General features: G+C 31.4%; 1 protein-coding gene across 1 annotated transcript; it reads right to left on the bottom strand.

The window, feature by feature from the left end:
- Nucleotides 1-4,116: 4,116 nt before the first annotated feature.
- LOC133674351 (receptor-like protein kinase 5) lies at nt 4,117-7,652 on the bottom strand. The gene is made up of 2 exons (XM_062095405.1): nt 4,850-7,652; nt 4,117-4,739 (listed from the first exon to the last, which is right to left on the bottom strand). Exons 1-2 carry the CDS (start codon nt 7,455-7,457, stop codon nt 4,393-4,395), a joined length of 2,955 nt encoding a protein of 984 aa, XP_061951389.1. The 5' UTR covers nt 7,458-7,652; the 3' UTR covers nt 4,117-4,392.
- Between the last annotated feature and the right edge of the window lie 15,943 nt (nt 7,653-23,595).

Here is a 23,595-nt window from a genome sequence, read left to right as displayed (position 1 = left end):
TTTGATCTGTTATTGTCTTAGATCTGAACTGTTACTGTTTGATTTGTTATTGTTTTAGACCTGAAGTGTTATTGTCTTAGATCTGAACTGTTACTCTTTGATCTGTTATTGTCTTAGAACTGAACTGTTACTGTCTAAGACCTGAACTATTATTGTTTGATCTGTTACTATTTTAGACCTGATCTGTTATTGTTTTAGATATCAATTGTTACTGTCTGATTTGTTATTGTCTTAGACCTGAACTATTACTGTCTTAGATATCTCATCTTTTTGTAATAGCCTCGTTGAATTTCATGGATTTTAGCCACCGATTTAACATCTTTAATGAATTATTAATGTCTCATAACTCTATTACATACAAAATCTAATAAGGACCAGCAATCAACTATATTCATCATCAGGCATCGCCATGAAATTTAAGAAGTTGTAAAGAGATATTAAAAAAAATAGTTATACTGCCTACATTATTCATCAATTCACATTATGGAGTATAAAACATTAACAAAGTAGCATAAAACAAGATTGAAAGACTCTCATTATTGGCCGACCACTAGCTCTATTTAGTTATCATTTTTTTTTACTTCAACTACAATAATTTAATCACTTTACTCTAACTTTTATAGTATTTCCCATGATAATTTATAGTAAATTTTTATTTCCCCCAAATTCATTCAAAGAACCCTAACTTTCTAAATTTCAAAAATTAAATCAATTATGGACTTTAAGCCATTAAAAATCATATCAAAAGTCTTTAGAATGCCTTACCAAGCAAGTAATTAAACTCTAAACACTACCTAATTCAAGCTTCCAACTCTTCTTCTTCTTTAATCTTGGTCAAATTTTGATTAGTATTTAAAAGTGCATTTTTATCAAGATTTTATATCATCATTTTGCACTTAAAGTATCAATAACTCCTTAATTAAAGCACGCTTTATAATAATAAGTCTGATATTATAAGATACCTTTAAATCAAAGGATTGCTTTATGGTAAATGTTCATCTTAAAGGCAGGCCTATCGCATAAATCAAAGGATTGTTAAACTGAAATTGAGAAGACAAAGAGAGGGGCAAGCTTAAAAAAAAGATGTTGGTTCAGTCCAAACTGGAACACTATTCGATTATTGGATCATACCTGGAGCTGTAGAACTTGGATTTAGGTCTGGTCTATATGGATGGAAAGCTAAGACATAGGCCTAAAACTTTCATGGGAGTCCAAGATTTAAAAAGGCCGTTTTCAAGTTCAAATTATAGCAACAACAGAGAACTCAGAATTTGTCATGCAGCCCAGACACTGTTCAGTGTTCAGCCCATATCTTGAGTTCTAGAAGTCCAAATGCACCGATTCATTTTTTGTTGGAAAGCTGAGACAATTTTCTAGAACTTTTGTGGGGACTATCTGTTCAAATTCTGACTTTAAAAATGATATTTTGTTCAGACAAGAAGATAAGGATTGTCACCAAGTCAAGATGTGGCCACAAACTCAACACTTAATCATCAAATCAATAGTTCCAAATTTTGGCCTATAGAATGAGGTATTTGCTATGCATTTATGCATTTTGGTTTTCAGATCAAGATCATGTTCTCGCTCTCTCTCTCTTTATCTCTCTCTCTCTCTCTCTTTATATTTTTATAATGCTTAAGTTTTGTTTATATTAATCTCTTGTTTATGCTTTTCATTTCCTTTACTTTACTTAGTTAACTTATATCTTATTTATGTTCTTATCTTGTTTATTTATGTTTCTCTCTTTCATTATGTTTAGCTAAGTTAATTATGTCAAGATGAAAAGGTTACACTAATGGTGTAAGAATAAGTATAGTATAAACTCAACATAGACTTTAATGTTTGATACTAACATGTTTTGTATTTGTTATCTTGTTCACTTTTAATACTTTGCTTGTTAAATGGTTAATCTAGATTTATGTGTATAACTCTTGATACAACAAATACTTGACACTTTCATAGCCCAACCATATGGTATAATCGACATCTATGCTATGAAAGGAACTTGATTTGTTGTTAACATAAGTTATAATCATGAATACCTGACAACATTTACAAGTATTAGCATTATTCGAATGAAATAACTAATGTAATCATGTTAGCAATTTATAAACCGATTGGAAACTCCTTTGTATGTGGTTTCCAGTTAAGTAACAAAAAGAGTTTATACTATACTTGTTTGAAATACCATTAGTGGATCCTCTAACCTTGACAACTAATTTATATTTGTTTAAATCCTTACATCAATATCACATCTCAAAGCCCTCTTCAACTCATTTTCTGTTATTATCTATTTTTTTATTTGTAGTTTATACAGTTAACCTCTTTGCGGTTCGACCCTGATCTTGTCAGGTTATTTATTACTTCGACACTCCTACATTTGGAAGAAGACATCAACTCTTTGGTCGTGTCAAATTTCCCTTCTCCTTTTCTATTCACCTTCACTAGATTTTTCTTCCTTCCAATCAATGCTCACTAAGCTTGGTTAATGTTCCCTCAAGATCTCCTCTTAAGATTTTATGTTTCCTTTACCATTTTTTCTCTCTCACATGTAAATGGTAGTTTCCCCTCTTTTTTTCTCTCTTTTTCCTTCTTGTTCGTGCCCACACATATGCATATTAATATATATACACACTTTTTACCAAATTCCCTCTATATCTCAAATAGTAAATATCTTGTTCCCGAGATAAAATTCCTGGATCCTAGTATTTTTCTATATAAACGTTTTACCCAGGTGAATTCAAATATCATTTAGTTACATATTGATAATTTTATTTCAAGGTAACTCACTCATAGTAATATTTTATTCACTTTTCTGTATTTTTTTTCATACTTATTTTGTTCTAATGCTTATTTGGTACTTCTGATAAATCCATTCTATAAGCATTTAGATTGCTTTTCTGCCTAATTTTCAACCAGGATTTACATGTGCAGCCTTGCATTGTTTTTTTTTTTTGTATAATTATTGTTCAATAAATTTTACATGTGTGTCGGTTTCTATTATAAATTTTATGTGTTTTTCTATTATAAATTTATTTTGATAGATAAATTTATTAAACATGACCAGGTAAATTACCTGTGTTGCGATGTTAGATATCTTGATTTTTATTTTTTGCTTAATTTTTCTCAATTTTTTTTTATTGTTGATGATTATTTTTCATTACTTTACACAATTGTTATTGAGTTGTTTAATTAGATGTGTACATAAGTTTTTTGATTTACATCCAGGAGATGTTTTGCAATATATATGGAGAATCTAGTGGAGAAAACTATTTGGTTAATGCTTGCCTAAAAAAGTTTAAAGGCTTTAGGTGCTTTTAGATGTTGCTTTCTTTTAGGGAAAAAAATTACCTTCTAAGGCGAGTGTTTGAGGTATGTATCATACTCATTTTATACATTAGGTTCAAACATATAGATGGATATATAAAATATTTTTACAGATACTTAACTAAGTTATTCAAGTCCTTATAGTAACAGAGAGTTAACAATCATTTGTTACTCTTTACTTGCTAACAGTTGATAGGATTTCACTTCTCACTCGAAACTTGAGCTTCCATACTTTTTTTGTTTATCGTGCCACATTTTGTCTTGAGTTGATCAAACAATACCTATGTTAGATTGATGCCCTTTTATATTTTACAATTTGATTTTTATATGAAATTCGAGACAGTTTAAATAAGTTTTTTGCATATTATTTATCCGTTGCTTGAAAACCAAATCATATACCTTTTAAAGCTGCCACCTCTTGATTGTATGTTTAAAAAGTGTTTTTTTTCTTTCAATTGTCTCACAATTAAAAGCAACACATATTTTTTAAAGTAGCTCGCAGTAACACATGGATAACCTATATAGTAAAAACTCAATTCAATCAAAGAGGAAGTGATTTGTATTGTATAACAAATCAAATTATAAGACCTAAATTATCCAAATTAAAAGTGTAAAGGTGTTTTTATAAGAATCAAAACCATAGGGCCTCTAGGGTCATGGAACCTGAGGAGCCAATTGCTTCTTCTTTTTTTTTTAACCATTAGTTAAAAAGTGACCATTCCCAGCTATGTTTTGTGGGAGAAATCTATTTTTTTTTAATGTAAATCTTTGACCAACTAACACAGAGGGGACACCTAATGCTATGCTAATCATTATCAAATCAAATAAAAATCATACATACAAAGCCACAACGTTATAGGTGCGGATTCCCTCCTCCAGAGATTTAGAAGGTTCCACCATTGTAGACTAGTTCATTATATTATTATGCATAACGACTGATGATATTTTACAATCTGAACTCCAGAGGTGGATATTATTATTCTAATAAGTCTTTATTATTGGATGCCATCACTCTCCGACAACCTCTGGCTTTTCGAGGAGTTGAGCAAAGGAGTGGAAGCGTACTCATGCATGTCTCATATTCTTCCTTCCACAGACCCATCGACGGTTCCTGCCAAGTAAGATCTGCACAACCTCCTTCATGTTAGGCCTTTCAGAAGGCAACATGCTGGTACAAAACACCCCTAGTTTGAAAACATCTCTCATCTCATCCACGTAACAAGGCTCCTTTACCTCCTCATCTAACACATCGACTATAGGTTTCCCTTCTTGCATGTGACGCCATGCCCATTTGGCAAGGCACGTATCCTCGTCACCATAATTAGCTGCTTTCCCTGTCGTTAGTTCAAGAAGGACAACTCCAAAGCTATAAACATCAATCTTCTCATTCACTCTAACTGTTTGAGCGTACTCTGCAGTTCAAGTTATTATTCAGATAATGAACTTAGATGAAACTATTTGGTAGTGGAAAAGGAGGGAAAGGAAACAAATGCACAAAAATGGTGACGTTTTCTCTTATTACCTGGAGCTATGTAACCCAAAGAACCAGCCACAGCAGACACAGTAGCAAGTTCTCCCTGCTTAACAAGCATCCTTGCTAAACCAAAATCAGCGATTTTTGCGTTGAACTCAGAATCTAACAATATATTGCTTGACTTGACATCTCGGTGTACTATGGGAGGAGAGCAGTCATGGTGCATGTAGCACAGACCCTGGGCAGCTCCGACTGCAATCTGCAGCCTCTTGGACCAGTCCAAAGCAACATGATTCACTGAAGCCGATGCACTTTTTGCCTTTCTCTCTGAATGCACCCATTGATCAAGACTACTCTTCTCCATATACTCGTAAACAAGAAGTTTCGAGTTATCATTGGAAATACAACAAAGCAACTTCACTATATTCAAATGCCTTATGGTACCCAGTATCTCAATTTCCGCAAGGAACTCCTTCTCAAGTTTCTGGTCTGAATTTCTGTTATTCGATATTCTTTTCACAGCTACATCACCAAATCCATTTGCAGCAACACGATATACTTTTCCTGATCCACCACTTCCTATCAGGTTGCTTTCTTTCAATCCTGAAACTATGTTTGATTCAGTAAAATTCAACTTATGGAAGTTGATGAATTTCCATTCTGAATCCAATCTATGGTTTCTCTTCCTGTGAACTCTGATCATGATGAATGCAAATAACAACGCTAACAGGAAGGCTGCAAACAAAGTACTTAATATCAAGGCTAGGAATTGGGTTGAAGTTTTGCTTGATTTATGAGGTCTGGAATTGCAAACCTTAAGGTATAGGGATGACCTTCTTGTACAAAGACCAGGATTGTTCAAGAAACTAGTGGCATAAGCAACATCTTCATACTCAGTGGGGATTTTCCCCATGAGATTATTGGAAGAGAGATTGAGAAAAACAAGATTCAGAGAACCAAGTTGTGGTGGAATTTTACCAGAAAATTGATTATCTGATAAGTCCAGTTTGGCAAGGTCGGTTAGGAAACCAAACTTTTCAGGAATCTGTCCAGAAAGTTGATTTTGACTTAGGTTAAGAATATTTAGTGACTTCAAGGAGAAGATGTTGGGTGGAAGGGCTCCTGTGAGTTGGTTCTTATCAAGTAAAAGAACCGTGAGATTAGGAAGAGCGGTTAATTCAAGAGGGATAGTGCCAGTAAATTGGTTATTGCTCGCATTGAAGACTACCAGATTCCTCCAAGAACTCCCTTCAATGGAAATACTCCCAGAGAACTTGTTGTTACTTATCTCGAGCCGTGAAAGACTAGTTGACACTTCATTAGGAAGCTCTCCAGTGAACAAATTGTCACTTATCATCAGTTGTTGCAAATATAAAGCTGTCCATAAACCAACAGGAATATTGCCAAAAAATGCGTTATTTGACATTCTTACAACTAGCAAACTACTGCAATTCTCAAGTGATTTTGGCAACTCTCCACCGAGCTTATTATCAAAAGCTACCACGCCTCTTAAGGTACCTCCATGGCATAGATATTCAGGCAGTTTCCCTGTAAGCCTATTGGAACAAACCTCGAAGCGTTCAAGGGCTGAGTATCGCCCAAGATCTGGAGGGATTGACCCTGATAAATTGTTGCTAAACAACTTAAAATCTTTCAATGCCGGAAGACGACCAATGCTTTCTGGGATCTCACCAGATAACTGATTGGAGAACAAACTCAAACCTGATAATTTGTCAAGCTTCCCAAAATCAAAAGGTATTGTACCAGTCAGATTGTTCACCGAAAGATCGACGGAAGTCAAATTCAAAGCTTCAACAACCCGAGGAATTTCCCCAGATAATTTGTTCTTGTAAAGCCATAGCACTCTCAAATTCATCAACATGAACAAACTGCCAGGAATATTCCCAGTTAGTTTATTAGAGGATAAATCCAAGTGCTCCAATGCCACCATTTCTCCAATCATTTTTGGAATCTCGCCAATCAAATTCGCTCCGGAAATCCACAACATCTTCAGTTTCTTCAGCTGGGTGAAACTGGAATGCAACCTTGATGGAGAAAAGCCATTGTGAGCCATAGATAACTCTTCAAGCTTAGACAAGTTGCCTATTTCTGGAGGGAAAGTGCCGTTAAACTGATTGTCATAAAGCCGGAGAGTTCTTAGCTCTGGTAACAGTCCGATGGCTGCTGGAATATTACCAGAGAAGTTATTTGCATAAAGGTTAAGGTATGAGAGGCGAGCCAAGCAGTCAATATCATCAGGAATTGTGCCAACAATATAGTTCTGAGAGAGGTCTAAGATCTCCAACTTGGACAAGTTATGTACAGCCACAGGGAACTTTCCAATAATATTGTTATTAGAAAAGTTGAGAAATGTGAGGTTCTTAAGGTCTGAAAGAAAGGGTGGGATAGTTCCAGAGATGTTCTTGTTATCAAGGATGAGTTGAGTGATGTAGTTATCGGTGCAGACTACTCCAGGCCAAGTGCAATGAGAGGAGTTTGATGGGGTCCATTGCTCAAGAGACAATGGATTTTGCCAGTGTTGTTTCAGTCTTAGTAGAACGGCTTGCTCTTGATCATGAAATTGGGAGTTTGCATGAAGGAAATGGATGAGGGTGAGGAAGTGAATTAAAAGGACAATGGGGGTTATTTCCGACATTTCGGAGGGTTTGAGTTTGTTCTTCTGGTTTGAACTCTGTTATGCAAGATGAACTACAGAGAAAGACTGATTTATAGAGGTGATGATGCTCAGATTTCGGGCATCTAGATTTACTGTATCTAATATTCAACTTGTTTGAAGGATTAAAAAACGATAGTGATCTCCTTCAAGTCTTCCGCGCGCACTCGGCTAAAACACCGGGAGTTAGTGGCGTGGGGGAGTGCTTGCAAAACAGCTATGATTGTTAATATACTATATAAATAAATAAAGCATATATACGTATAGCATATTATACATATAACTAAATCGTGTGTGTGTGTGTGTGTGTGTGTGTGTGTGTGTGTGTGTGTGTGTGTGTGTGTGTGTGTGTGTGTGTGTGGAGGGGGGTACTATTTCCCCACGTAACAAAACATTGTGGATTACAACAGTAATCCATAGTGATTCTTTTCCTTCTTTTTTTTACTTTTTTCTTTCTTTTTTTTTGTTTTTTTTTTTCAAATTTTTTTGTTCAACTTTCTTATTTTTTCTTTTTTTTTCATTTATTTTTTTTTTCAAAATTATTTTTGTTGATTTTACCTTTTAAATATTGACCTAGTTAAAATTTTTGCTTTGTAATTTTTTTCTTTAAAATACTGTGGATTGTTATGATGTTTTTTCACTTAATTTTTTTATTTTATTTTTTTATTTATAACTAAACCGTGTGGGGGATTTACTGTTCCCCCACACACAAAACATTGTGGATTACAACAGTAATCCATAATGATTCTTCTCCCTTTTTTTTTTTTAACTTTTCCCTTTCTTTTTTTTTGTTTTTTTTTCAAATGTTTTTGTTCAACTTTCTTATTTATTTTTCATTTATTTTTTTTTCAAAATTATTTTTGTTGATTTTACATTTTAAATATTGACCTGGTTAAAATTTTTGCTTTGTAATTTTTTTCTTTAAAATAATATGGATTGCTGTGATGTTTTTCCACTTAGTTTTTCTATTTTATTTCTTTATTTTTTAAAATTATATTTGTCGATTTTTTTTAATATTGAGCTGATTGAGAATTTGGTTTTGTAATTTTATTTCTTTTTTTGAAAATTACTGTTCATTGCTAAAGTGTTTTTTCCCACATGGTTTTTTTTGATAATTTTTTTCAAATTATCCTTTTCAATTTTATTTTTTTAATATTAAGTTGTTTGTGAATTACAATTACAAGTCATTACAAATAAGGCTAAATCATGTGGGGAAGCACAGTAGCTTTCATCACAAAACACTGTGAATTGCTACAGTGTTTCCAACATGATTTTTTTTCCTTTTTTTGGTGTTTGTTTTGTTATTTTTTTTCTTAAATTGTCTCTGTCGATATTTTTTTTAATATTGAGCTGATTAAGAATTTAGCTTTATAATTTTTTTCTTTAAAACACTGTGAATTGTTGCAGTGTTTTTCCATGTGATTTTTTTATGATTTTTTTCAAAATTATCTTTGTCGATTTTTTTTAATATTGAGTTGGTTAAGAATTATAATTACAATAAAACTAAATCATATGAGAAAAGAGTTGTAGTTTTTCTCATAAAACACTGTGCATTGCTACAATATTTCTCTAAATGTTTTTTTCTTTTATTTTATTGGGAAAAGCGTTATAGTTTTCCTCACAAAACATTGTCAATTGCTACAATGTTTTTTCTCATGGGTTTTTTTCCTTCCAAAATTATCTTTGTTGGTTTTTTTTTTAATATTAAGTTGGTAGAGAATTTAGCTTTGTAATTTTTTTTCTTTTTATTAACTGAAAAGCTAAATCATGTGGCGAAAGCACTGTATCTTTCCTCACAAAACACTGTAAATTACTACAAATCATTTTGTTCGGTCTCTAAGTTTTGGATCACCAACATAATTTTTTTTTCGTCATGAAATATTTGCTCCATCATGCCTTTAATTTCTATTACTTATCTAGCGCTGGTTCACAATTATAACGCTATCAAATACATTTATTTTATAGCCCGCGGCAGCACGCGGGCATGTCATCTCGTAGCTATTAATGGTGTTCACAGTCCGTTTGGTTCGGATAAAAAAAACCAACTAACCAGGTTTTTTAATTTTTAAAAAAATTTGACTCGGATCAAATTAAAAACCGGTTCAATTTCAATTTAGGTCGGTTTTTCCTTTGAAAACCGAGAGATCTAATTCCATCAGAAGGAAAAATAATTAAGCCCGAATGAAGCCACGAAAACATATCTCTGCCCTTTAAGTTTCAAGTTCAACTAACACCACTTAAAAGACCAAGGCATGCAGCAAAAAAAATTAATTAAGTGGATCCAATATAACTCTACTAGTAAAAACCAAAATTGTTATCAGTGTCTTTAACAACCTTTATGAGCCCTTCCTTTTGACAAGGAGCAAAGTCAAGCAAAGGAAGAACTCGTGGCAAGATGGAGTGCATGGGAACCATCTTCACCCACCACTTCTAGGTTAAGGATAAAATTGGTAGCTACATCTACTATCCAAAATTTTTAACACATGAATTTACCAAATTCAAATAAAAATAAGAGAATTAAGAGAAACCCAAATGAAAATCCCAAATGGGTCATAAAAATATTATTTTCCCATCCATAAAAACTCGAAAAATTAAACGGGCAAACAATTATGCAGAAAACAAGAGATGAGAACATGTAAGGAGTTGTTGAATAGCAGTAGCCATCTTAAAGAAGGTGAGACGTATCCCTTGACCTCCTACTTGAAACAACATCTTCTTTCTTTCTTTCTTGCTTTTTAAATTTCTCAATTCAGGTTTCTTAAGGTTTTATGACAAGGAAGTCTCTTGGACTGCAATCAAATTATGCCCAGTAGAGAGTACATATATGAGGGAGAAAGAGAGAGGGGTTAGGGGGGCAACGGATGAGGGGAGGGAGGGGAAGGGAGGCAACTTCCATAGTGATTTAGGATTAGGTGTTTATTTTGGTTGAACCAGCTCATTCAGTTTCAGCTTTCTAAAATCAAAACCAACCCGAATCGAATGGTTTTTCTTGTTTTTAAATCATTTTTTTTCTTGATTTGGTTTTTTCACTTAATTCTTTTTTTTTTCTTAGTTGGTCGAGTTTTTTAAACACTTTTAATAGTTATACTAGAAGAAAGAAAGGGATAAAGAGAAAGATATCTCTAAAATGTATCAATGTCTTCTTTTTATAGGTTTAAAAGACCTTTTTATACTTAAATTAGCATTAATGATAGAGGAAAAGAGTATTAGAAGGCTATGATGATGGTGGAAAAGAGCATTAAGAGGTTATGTTGTATGTATTTGTAAAGCAAAGTTTAAAATGAAAAAAGATGGAGTTTTTTTTTATGAAAGAGAAGATCCTTTACCTTAGAGTTCAAAACTGTTTATACAATCTTGAACCCATGTGGGTGTCTCCATGCAAGAGTAGGATAGTCTACTTGTCACTTACAACTTTGGACTAGTTAAGGACGTGCCTAAAGTGACAACAAAATGTTATAAAGGTTGTTCTTTTTTAAAAAAATAAAAAAGTTTTATGGATTGTGTATTATTGATGACAATAATGAGATCAAATATTTAAGGGACATTTGGAAAATAATCAAGCTTTCATTTAATACATATAAGTTTTTCTCTAAGGTTAGTGTTGAGTAGACCATGTTCGACCCGGATGTTATGCATCCGGGTCTAGGTGTACAAGCCTTGTCTATGGTTCAGTCTTCATGGAATGTTAGCTAGCCTTATATCTAAAGGTATTTGTCTTGTTGGGTTATATAGACATCTCAAGTTCAATCTTATGGGTTTTATATAACCTAAATTTCATCCCTTATTAATTACCCCTATCTAGAGGTTTACTCAGTTTTAGATTTCATATATGATGTAATTTGAACAAACCTAGGCTTTAAATATATGACTCATCAAGTTTAAATTGTCTAGCCATCTTGTTTGAAGAGTTACTAGAATAGACTAAGATATTGGAGAGTGACATGCAATTCTGAGTATATAAATCGATCAAAAAATATAGATGCTAGATATCCCAAGTTGAATGATCACTCAAGGTGCTTCTAAAAATGTCTAAAAAGTTATCTAAGATGACTCTAAAATTTTATACTAGGTGGAGTGGTGCCTTTATTCCTATATATAATGTAACTATACACCTATGATATAGCATTTCTTTTATACTCGGTGATGTGATTATTGAAAAACATATATTTTTTAAATGTGCTCCTTTTAGGCTAAAATGAATTACAATTATAAAAAAATATTTTTTTAAGCTAATATGAATTGCAATTCTAAATAAATTGAGACTCTTATGTAGGGAAAGACATATTTAATAAAGAGAAGTCCTTCTAGAACCCTAGTCCTTTTATATAGCCTTGAGCATTTATGGGTTTGTTGTGCAACCAAATCTTGAAAGATAAATGAGGCTATTGTAAAACTAGTCCTTAAAGTATAGGCTTTGCCTTTTGTGAGAACAATCATACGAACAAGTTAAAGGATGCCATGTTTTTTGGATATGTGATGGCATTAATGGCATATATTATTAACTTTTAAGAACATATGTGTTCAATATATTTTTTTCATCCAGTAAGGGTATACTACTTGTTCAACTGGGTACACTAAAGCTTATATATAATAATTAATGGTTATGAGTATAATATCCATTAAATAATGCATGACTAGTCCATTAAAGAAGGATACATAACCATTTCTATACGGGAAAGAGAGGTTAGCTTAGCTAGGGGGATACAAGATTAGTCTGATAGATGGAGATGTTTGGTTATTCCATAAGGTTAGTCTAAGGGAACATATTACTAGTTTGCCAATAAAGGATGGAAAACAAGTCCACCTACTTGGGCAGTCAGTTCACTAAGGAAGAATGCAAGATAAAGCCTTATTAAGAATAGGCATGCTACTAGGTTACATGAAGAGTGTATGTGTGATCGATCCATCAAAAAATGATACATTACCAAATCTATTGAAGGAGGGACATATGATCATAGAGAAAACTTTGCTAAAAAGAGGTTGGGCAAGGTGAGTTCTTTTATACTTGAGCAAGCTAGCTCATTAAGCTTAAAGAAATATGACCTTATATTTGGGTAAGGTGTTTTTCCAATAACAAGAAAATTCAGATGCTTTTATACTTGGGCAAAATGCATACCTTTATAACTAGACAAGACAGGCCCTTTTATACTTGGACAAGGTGGCTTATTGAACCTTAAAAGATACAACCTTTATATCTCGGCAAGGTGTTTTTTTTATTAACTAGAAGAGTTTGATGCCTTTATTTATAAGCATTTATTTATAAGCAAGATGTTTTTTTAAGTTTGAAGAAATATGATTTCTAAAGGAATGAAATTTCACAAGAAATATAACTTCTAGAGAAATGTGGTTCCTAAAGGAACATGGATCCCAAAGGATTATGACTATTGGTTCCTAGAGGAACTAGACTCCTAAAGAAATAGGGCTCTTGGAGGAATGTGGTTCTCAAATAATCATTTTTCAATAGACACTAAAGATTCCTTGGTTGAATAGTTAAGCAAAAGAATAATTTATGCTTAAGGTTCCTAGGTTAGAGGACCGGAAAAATAGAGTAGACACTTGAGGTTCTTGGTGTGTATGAAAAGTACATAAGGAATGGATATTTAAGGATCCTAGGATAGGCTACTAGATAAAAAGAGTAGACGCTTGAGGTTTTTGGTATGCACGCCAAGTAAGAGAAGAATGTACATATGAGGATTCTAAATTACATTGCTAAACATATGGAATGGACCCCTAAGGTTTTTGGTATACATATTGAGCTAAGGGAGAAAATATACTTACTAAAGTAAGACGAACCCGACTGTAATCATGTTTGTTATATAAGCATGTCTTTTATTGCTTAACATGTACTTTGTATACCTCAACATTTGACCAAATAATTTTCATTGGTTAGTAAACTTGGTGGCCATATACAAAGTCAATATATTTGGATATCTAACAGATAGAGCCTTTTAAGAAGCTAACCAATTTGATTTGCTCATTTAAAGAAAATATGGCATTCATGTGTTAAGAGGTATTTGGTACAAATTGAGTTATATTTTAAAGTTTGGATCAATAAACATGTTGCTTTTGCATTTCACTTGAATGGTATTCGGTACAACTTTGGAGTATTGTCCCTATTCTTTATTTCTTACCTACTAATTGAAGATGAATACTTAGTTATGAGCTTATTTTCTAGTAACTTCTTCTTTGTTCTTTTAAGAACTTGTCTGATAAGATTTATCCTGTATAATTTTTTTACTCATTCGATGTGGTTTATTTTGTCAAGATAGTGGAAAATAAATGAGACTAAATAGACATTGGACGGAAGACTACTATGATTTCTACAAGTATAATAGACATTGGACGGAAGACTACTATGATTTCTAAAAGTATTACTTTTTATTTTTATGTTGATTGAGCTATATTTTAAAGTTTAGATCAATAAACATGTTGTTGCTCTTGCCTTTCACTTGAATGGTATTCAATACAACTTTGGAGTCTCATTCTTATTTTTTATTTCTTATCTTTTAGTTGATGATGGATACTTAGTTGTGAGCTTAGTTTCTAGTATCTTTTTCTTTATTCTTTTAACAACTTCTATGATAAGATTTATCCTGTATAATTTCTTTACTCATTTAATATGGTTTATGTTGCCAAGGTTGTGGAAAATAAATGGGACTAAATAGACATTGAATGGAAGACTAATATGATCTCAACAAGTATTACTTTTCATTTCTATGTTGACAAGTCAGGCTCTAATGGTTGGTCCAATTGATCTTGTATACTAGCTTTTTGTTTCAAGAATTTGAGGGGAATTGATATGAATACAAGATAAATCCAATGGTCTTCAAGAATTATTGTTGAGTTCAGTCCTAATTTCCTGGTGAAAACCTTTCGTGCACGGTGAGGCAAGCGAGCCCAACTAGATTGGATGATAATTTGGGTTTATATGCTCTTCTAACCAATTTGGTCAAATAAACATGGTCATCTGTGCTTGACTTTCCAAGCAATCACCTCATGTAGAAATACCAAAAGAACTCAATAATTGGATGTGTTTATACAATGATATGATGACAATGTGATTGTCACTTACAACTTTTGACTATTTAAGGATAAAAACTCAAAGTCACAATATGTCACCGTTTCATCCCTCGTTGAAAGCTATCGTCCTTAACAACCTTTGATCAAATTCAGATTAAGTTATCTCTTCCAAGGCTAAATAGCTCTTATAAACACCAATCAATTGTTTATGGTCTAATCAATAAAAGCTTTATATAACAGGAATGTCCTTCCCCGCACCATGCCAACACCTTATATCTCTGCATATTTTAATGATAATAATAATAATAATAATTGCGAGAATTTTGAAAATGGCAGTCAACTTTTGAATGACTGCCTTTGGAACACCATACATCGAGGACGACTTGACCACTTAATAACAGTGCAGCTCGTGTACAATCAATCTACCAATGAGAGAATTAAAGCCATGACACAATTTTTAACTGGAAGAGGAAAGTAAGAGGAAGAATATGAGCTAAGAAATGCTGATTTATGTAGGTAAAGTCATCTCTTACGGCTATTTCGAAATTAAATTTCACCTGGCATGCACCAAGGATTGAAGAGAAACAGAAAGGTTTTCCAAAAATAGGCAATATCATCTTTTCACAATCGTTTATATCTGGACAAGCTACAATATGTAACCTTGAGGGGATGAAAGTAGAAGGGAAAAACGAAAACACCAGGGGAATATCCTCGGCTTTTGCCTTCTTCCAATTATAATGGAGGACAAACCATTTCCTTCCTTCAGTCTTCCTTCCTATTACCAGTCAACTAGCTATCCATATCCCTTTCGTCTCAACAACCATAGAATTGAATTCTAAAACAAAGCGTTCAATGATTGCTCATTCACCATATATCTCCATTGGTAGAGGAAAAGTTTAGTCTCCAGTCCACTTTGGTCCGCGGGAGCATAGAACCACACAATAATATCGATGTCGCTTTAATATTTAAAAAAAGAGGAGTTCAGATCAATTATAATCAGATATGACGGGCACTACAATTTTCCACAGCCATAATTCTACAAGCATTGTAGTCAAGTGATAGCTCATTCTGAATGGATGATCACCATAAGTTTAACCCACATGAGGGGACATCCCTCTGCACACTCCAAAAATTAATTTGCCCCGATGATGACGATCCTCACCATGCATGATGCATGACAGGTTTTCTGGGGACAAAGGAACTCTGCTATCAAACAACGTAACAATCAACTAAACGTAAACCAAACGGTAAAACTATCAACATGAACCAGGAAGAGACTACAAGGGATGAGCTGCACCATTCCCGCAGGCAGCTTCCTGGAGGCAGGATGAAGCTGAGTGCCTGAAGCAAAAATTCCAGATTATACATCACCTGAGTTATATGACCATCGTGCTATTTTTTAATGCAGTAAGATCTGCATAAGCTTCTTTGACAATCACATTATAATAAACAAATTTAGTGCACAAAATCATGAGATACAGATTATATAATCAATGCCAGCCCACTAGATAGATTGTTAGCAGCCCTTGTACAAGATACCGTTTAACATAACAAAAGGCACCATCCCTGCACGAGTTTTACCCTGCAGAATTGTGTGTAGATGTGAAACATTTTAGAAAGTGAGGGCAGTGGGACACAACACAAGAAGACAATCTAGACAGACGCCGTTGACTTGACTTGACTTTACCTGAGGTCCTGAACCACAAATTCTTTCCCACTTGGTTGTTAGATAATTTCTGTATTTTCCACACTCAAAAGGAGAAAGCGAACCGAGCTGGAATTTTATGTCAGATAATAAAAAGAAAAGAAAATCCTGGAAGTCCGCTACAAATAAAAAAGACCAACTGGCTAGGGCCAGAATCCATAAAATTGCAGAACCGAGAATTTTGTCCAACTAATAGTTAGAGACAGTCCAATCTCAAGATCCATAAAAAGGGAGAATCAGGAATTTGATCCATGATCGCAGTGACTTTCATCGATGATCCGCTGATCTATAGATTGATTTGGATCACCATCGCAAGGTTCCAGTTCTAGGATAGAAGTGAAGGATCAAATTGTGAGTTCCTAATTGGTGGGAATCAAGCCTCTTTAGCAACTTCAAATAACCAGGCCTTCAGAAAGCTGATTAAAAAGAAAGCGCACAGAAAAAATAAATTATGAGCAATATGAAACGCGTAGCATTCAACCAACAGAAAAAACCCATAAGAACTGGTGTAGTTTCACTTTATGACTTGTCTACCATAAAGACAAGGTCAATTTTATAGTTAAGGCATTCTGTGGTCAACACTGAGCAAAACATGACACCCTGTTAGCATTATACCTAGGACATTATCCAGAAAAGTGCCGCTTTTATCTTGTTTTCTCCCACGAGGACTTGAGAGAGGCTCTGAGCCATCCTCTCTTCTCATTTCCACCAGGCATTTTATCGTTGTTCTTACAGAGGGTGAAGTGCGGTGGAATTTTGAGACAACCCAACAGTCTCGGCAAACTGACTTGAGACTCTGAAGCGGATTCTCTGAATGATTTGTCCAACGTGCAACCGTGCTAATTCATCTGAATGATTTCTACTCCTCCATATGGCTAATTCATCTGGATACCTAGAATCCCCGGGCGAGCCCAGAGTGGCAGTTCCCTTAAACCTGGTGCTACAGTTTGAGTAACAGGAAGTTCATTCTTGCATTCTATTCCCATGCTTTAAGACCCACACAACACCTTTTATTTTTTTTGTGTGGTAGATAGTATATTGAAACTACATCGTCGATTACAGAATTCCTTAAAAATATAAAAGATAAGAGCTAGTAATAAATATATAGTAATTTTTTAAAAAAAAGGTATAGAAGATTTTTTATTGATAATTTATGTGAATTATCATTAGAGACTAAATTCTTGGACGATTTATAGCTTGTAACAATTTAGCTTTGAAGTAATTATTTAAAGCTGAAAAAAATATATAATTTTCATGTAATTTTTATATATATAAATCTTAAATAACTCTAGATTTATTTAATAAGATATCAAAACTTCAAAAAAAAATTTATATTTAGATTTATCATTTCCTACGGGTTTTGGAAAATCTAACATAGGAGAGAGGCCAACACAAACTTGAAGAAGTTATTATGTGATGTTTGTTATCAACATTAAAATCAAATTGTTTTTTAAGTTTGTTATCATATCTGTTTTTTTTTTATTTTCTCGTGTTATATTTCTTGAATTTTGGTACATACAGGCATTCAGAAATCAATGTTTTTTTTAATTTTTTCTAGTTTGTTTTGTTTTTATCTTTTTATTTTTTGGATCGAGCTGGGTTTTAAAAGATATAATTGTTTTTTTATCTTGGTTTTTTATTCTATGCTTATTTTTTGCCTATATAGACAAATTAATCTAACTTTTGTTTTGCATTAATGTACGTAAAGATCAAGCCTTACACCTTTCCTATCAAATGATTCTTAGTATCCTTTCATTCAAGCTAATCTCTCTTGCTCTGACACTTCTTAATTATCAACTGTTGTCTTACTTAATTATCTAGCTGGACCATCATGTCTAATAAGGAAATGGAATAGATTGTGGCTCCCACTCGTGCCTGTCAATCATAGTAAATTGAAGATTGATACATATTTATTTTACTGTCCAACTACGTACAGATCTTTATTGTGAATCGCCAAGATCATGTGATCCTGGCCACATGATCTTTGTTGTTCTGGGATGGTTTTTTTAAGGATTTTTCAAAAAAGAATGCTGTGTACAGAGTATTGTGGGCACTTTTTAACCTTCAATCTTGATTTTACTATGTCTATACTCTATATAGCCACCCTAGTTGTGATACTTCTTCAGTGCTAGACTCTTCTTATTTTATTTTTCCTTCTCCTTCTAGGTTTCTGCTATCTGTAGGCCAACCTTTATTTTATTTTTTTTCTTATATATATATATTGTATTGAGATATTACGATTGCATGTTTTGTGAGTAATAGACTTTATTTTAGATTATGTTTTGTATTTGTTTTCAATAACAATAACAATAAAATTGTATGTTTCTTAATTATTTTATATTTTCTTTAATGTCAAGATGGAAAAAAAGATAAAAATATATGAATAGAAATCCATTATTGTTGGAAATGACATGTCAACATGTTCTTTTGTAAAGTCTTATCCTTGTTTGAAAGCACCGAAGTGGATTTGAACCCAGTGAAAAATGATGTTCATCCATCAATCCTTTGTTGCAAAAAAGGGCGAAAAAACCAGAGGATAATGGTAGTGCATCATGAATAACACGAAATGATGTTAGGGAGATTGCGGTGGCGATTTGAAATCTCGCTGAGGATCAACTTGATATTCATTCCTAGCCTTCATGAACAAGTGATGAAAATTAAAGGTTTTGATGAAGATGAGCTTGATATTGCTTTTGATTTCTTGATGTATTGTGGATGAAAATATTGATTTTATATTTCCATACAAGTGTTGGATAGTTTTTTAAAGGATTCATGTTTTTTTTTTTAATTTAACATATTGTTGCATGATCTAATTGTTAAAATTTGTTATAAGGAGAGTTTATTCTACATCATAACTATTAGTACATACGAAAATTTGAAATATAAGATCATAAAAGAAAAATTTTGAACTTTTAAATTGATACATTATGTTGTAGGAAAAGAAAATATATATTGTATATGTAAAAGACTTATTATCCTTTTGACTATCTTAATTTGTGTAATTTTGTAGATGATTTCTTCATTAAAATTAGAGATTAATAAAAAAAATTGAGTAAATTTTAGGGATGCATGTGGTTAATGTCCCAAAATAGAAGAAAGAAATTTAGAAAAGATAAAAATATATTTTGTTAAAAAGAAAAGGATGAAAATAAAAAAAAATATTTTTAGAACAGTTATAAGTGAATTCATATATTTTCAACAAAAAAAAAGACGCATGAATCTAGCATGGTTGCTAGACCCACGACACCTGGATCTAGTGTCTGGATCTAGCGTGGCTACCAGACCCAGACGCATGGGTCTGGCATGAGTCTGGTATGGTTGTCAGTCCCATTTTACTTGGGTTCGACAAAGAGTTAAGTGAGGATTTAAAAATTAACTGACTTGACTAGTTTTAACAATACTATTAAAATATTCTTCATACTTTTAGTATTTTTTTATTTAAAAAAATAATATTTATCCACTGCGAAGCACAGGCTAATTAACTAGAAAAATAATACAAGTAGATGGTTATACGGTTGTGACGACAATTTCTTATACAAGGCTATGAAACGCATACATGTTTAGGATTGTAGTAGCGATTATGATTCAAAATGTTTTTTTTTTTGGAAATGCATTAAAATAATTTTTTTATTTTAAAAAAATTATTTTTAAAATCAGCAAGTCAAAGCGATATGAAAACATAAAAAAATAATTTTTAGCAAAAAAAAATAAATTTTTGAAGGATGATGGTTTCAACCGCGTTCCTAGAAATGCAGGCAAGGCAGCAGCAGCAGAACTAGACTCAAGTTCAGAATGTGCAAGGAAACAGATTGCAGTGGAGGATATAAGAATAGAATCACTGAATCAATAGCAATGAACCAGTGAGGGTTTCAAAATCAGCAAGTAGGACTCTTTTTATTATTTAGCTTGAAGGAGGGATAAGAGGAAAAGGATTGATTTGACGAGATATTTCCTCTTGTATTTCGGTTTGTTTTGTGGGCTGCTTTTATGTTGCTTACTTTTGATTTAAAATATTTTACAAAAATAAATATTCATTAGGTCTATGAATCCAAACTAATGATTTCAATTTTGTAAGAGATTTCATATATGATTTAGAATTTTTATTTTTTTACTTATAATTTAGAATGATACATTTGATTGATTTAATAACTATAATATCATTGAGTCAAAATTATTATGAAAAAATTAATTGTGATTTTGTAGGGATAGAATTAGCATATACTTTGTTCATTATTATTATTATTATTATTATTATTATTATTATAACTGATAATTATTTTAAAAAATAACTATTTTATGAAAAGATATGAAAATGCAATCGAAGATTCTAAATCAAATTACTTAATATAAGTTGTTTCAAACATCAATTAATTTAACTTTATACTCCAAGATAGAAACATTCATATTACAAGATATGGAGATGTAAACGCATAACCTACGTATTTAAAATTGCATCTATTTTTTTTTTTTTTTTGTACACTAGAAATGAATATTCATCTATTGACTAAATAAAAAACTATAATTTAAGACTAGATAAAGAAGGAAATGCTAAAATTAACCGAAAACAATAAAATCGACAAAGTCTGAATCAACTAATAAAAAAAGAAACAATTGATCAAGGATCATAAGTCATGATCGATTATGAGAGCTAGAAATCATGATTGATCAAAAATAATAATTGGTCATAAAAATAAAAGTTTGCATGAGTGATTAGCTTATCACATCCTATTCAGAATAAGAGCCCTTAAAAGATTAAACTAAAAAGTATAACAATTTAGTTATGGTTCATATAACTTCTAAAAAAGATATGTGTATTCAAATTGTATTAGAATTCATAGTGTAAATTCCTTATTTATTATAAAAAGTTCTTATAAAGACAAGAATAGTAATTCACATAGGATTTAAACTCTATAACACTATAAATAGGTTATTCAATCATTGAAGTAAAATTTAAAATTTAATTGCTTTTTTTATGATAATCCAAGTATTTTTCTTCAAATACTTTTTTAAAGCAAGTTGTTTATAAATTTGGGGGTGCTTGGAATAAGAGTAGAGATTATTTTCACTTAAAAATACTTTTTAAAACAAGTAGTTTATAAATTCAAACTTAACAATCGAAAACTCTGAAATCCTATTGAAGATTTAGTAATGAAAAATGGTGATGTTATTGTCATATGTGATTTGAAACATAAGATAAGATATTAAAATTATAAGGTAATATTCATTCCTTATTTTTTTGAGAAATTATCAAATATTTAATTTATTAATATTCTTTCCAAATACAAGAAAAAAAATGCAGTATGGAATCTTATTCCAAGTAACGTGTCCGTACACATTAAAAACATTCGTGTTATTTCAGGCACCAAGCTCAATAAACTAGTAGTTTTGTATGTATATATAATAAAGTGATGTAAATCTCAATTTCTTAGGCTGTTAATTGTGATGTTGTGCGATAAATGATACTTGTCATTGTTGAGCCACATAATTCATTTATGAAATAAAAACACTTGAAAAAAATAAAGAAATCAAAGAAATCAAATTATTTGAAATGCCTTTTTTCATAAAATTTAAATTCAAGTTGACAAAATTAAAATTTTATTTGAAAATGTTATTAAATTTTTAATTTTTGATAAGTTTCTAACCTTTTTATCTTAAATATTTTTGTATTTTTTTAAAATAGAATTTAATGGCTACCAATATTAGAAAAAAAAAAATTGTTTAACATCTCCAAAAGTAATTTCTTACAAAAATAATTTTTAGAGAACTTGGCTTAGAATTTTTGAATTTTGTTATTTGAGCATTTTGAGTTTTTAGTTCCTTAAATATATTCAAAAGTTTAATTTGAAAAAAAAATTAGTTTTTTTTTCTCAGGAATATTTGTAAGAATCTCAATGACCAAGAATTGTAATGATTGTTTTATCTATTTATTTATATATTTGAAAATAAAAATATTATTATAAGGTTATTAATCAAACAATCTAGCTCAATCTAATACGCAAAATAGTTTCTATGAAACTTAAATTATATTTATTTAGTATGCAATATTTATAAAATAGATAACTTTTGATTCATCAATCAAAATAATAAAAAAATTTGAATAAATAAAAAAATAAATTGATAGTAATTAGTTCTATCATATAAAATTATTTAATGAACAACATCAATTAAGCCATTTAGGCTCATATGAGGGGGAAATAACACATATAAGACCAAGTTAAATCTTAAATAACAAGATTGATGGAGAAAGATTAGTGGTATTAAAAGTTCATGTACAATATAACATATTAGACTAGATTAGTGAGGAAGTTTAGTTTATAATAACAAGAGTCTTCTAAATAAATTAGATGTTCAAGGAAAATCTAGTATTTATTCTTCTTAAAACTATAAGTAAGCATGAATTATTTAGTTTATCACAACATAAATATTCTAATTAAATTAAATATTCAAATTAAAACTAGAAAACATAAGAAATATGTGAAATATATATACGCATACCATGTCAAACTCGCAAATCAACATAAAACATATAAAGATCTTAGCATTTACATTAAACATATATTCAAATAGGTATAAAATGATTGAAATACAATCATAACATACATACTAATATATTCAATTAAACAAACCAAGAAGAATATTTACTTGTTGAAACACTTTATAATGAATTTTTTATTTTTAAGACTTTATTACTTCTCACTTGGTGCAAATGATTGTCTATAATAAGCCTTTCAAGATTTCAACAACACCACCTTATTTAAATTCACTTCTAAAAAAGGTCAATAAATTAAAAATATATATATAACTCAAGTATCTCTCAACAAGACCAAACCTAAACTCTAAACCTGGAAGAAAATAAAGCTTAAAACATAGGAGAAAACACTAAAGAGTGAGGTGGTGAAGAGTATCAGAGATCTAGTAAAAATGTGCAAAAAACTCTTCTCACAACACCTTTTTTATTATGAGTTTTGGAACCAAAACTTATAAGAATTGATTCTGATTAATACAAGAATAAATTCCATCAATAATTAGCTTTGATTACTCATCATAATACCAAAATTAATTCTAATAGTTTTGGTTTAAAAGAGATGCAAAAACTATTCAAAACTATATAGGTTTACAAGAATAAAATGCATTTTTTGGTCCTTATAGCGTGTTTAGCAAATATGCCCTAACGAATCTTTAGCAACCTTATTTTATTTTTATTTTTTATAGTTTGTCAAACACAACCTTATCTTTTCAATTTAATTTTGGATTTTTCAATGGACTATTTTGCAATAAGTTTTGAGTTCCTCACATTTATTTTTGTCATCTCATATTTAATATTTGAAATTGTGACTTACATGCTAAGCGCATTTCCGGTATTGAATAAACTTGTTTCATTCTGTAAAAAAAACA

Source organism: Populus nigra, chromosome 15 (genome assembly GCF_951802175.1).
Source record: "Populus nigra chromosome 15, ddPopNigr1.1, whole genome shotgun sequence".
NCBI lineage: Eukaryota > Viridiplantae > Streptophyta > Magnoliopsida > Malpighiales > Salicaceae > Populus > Populus nigra.
Note: the sequence above shows the minus strand (reverse complement) of the source record. Positions and strands in the feature narration are given on the sequence as shown.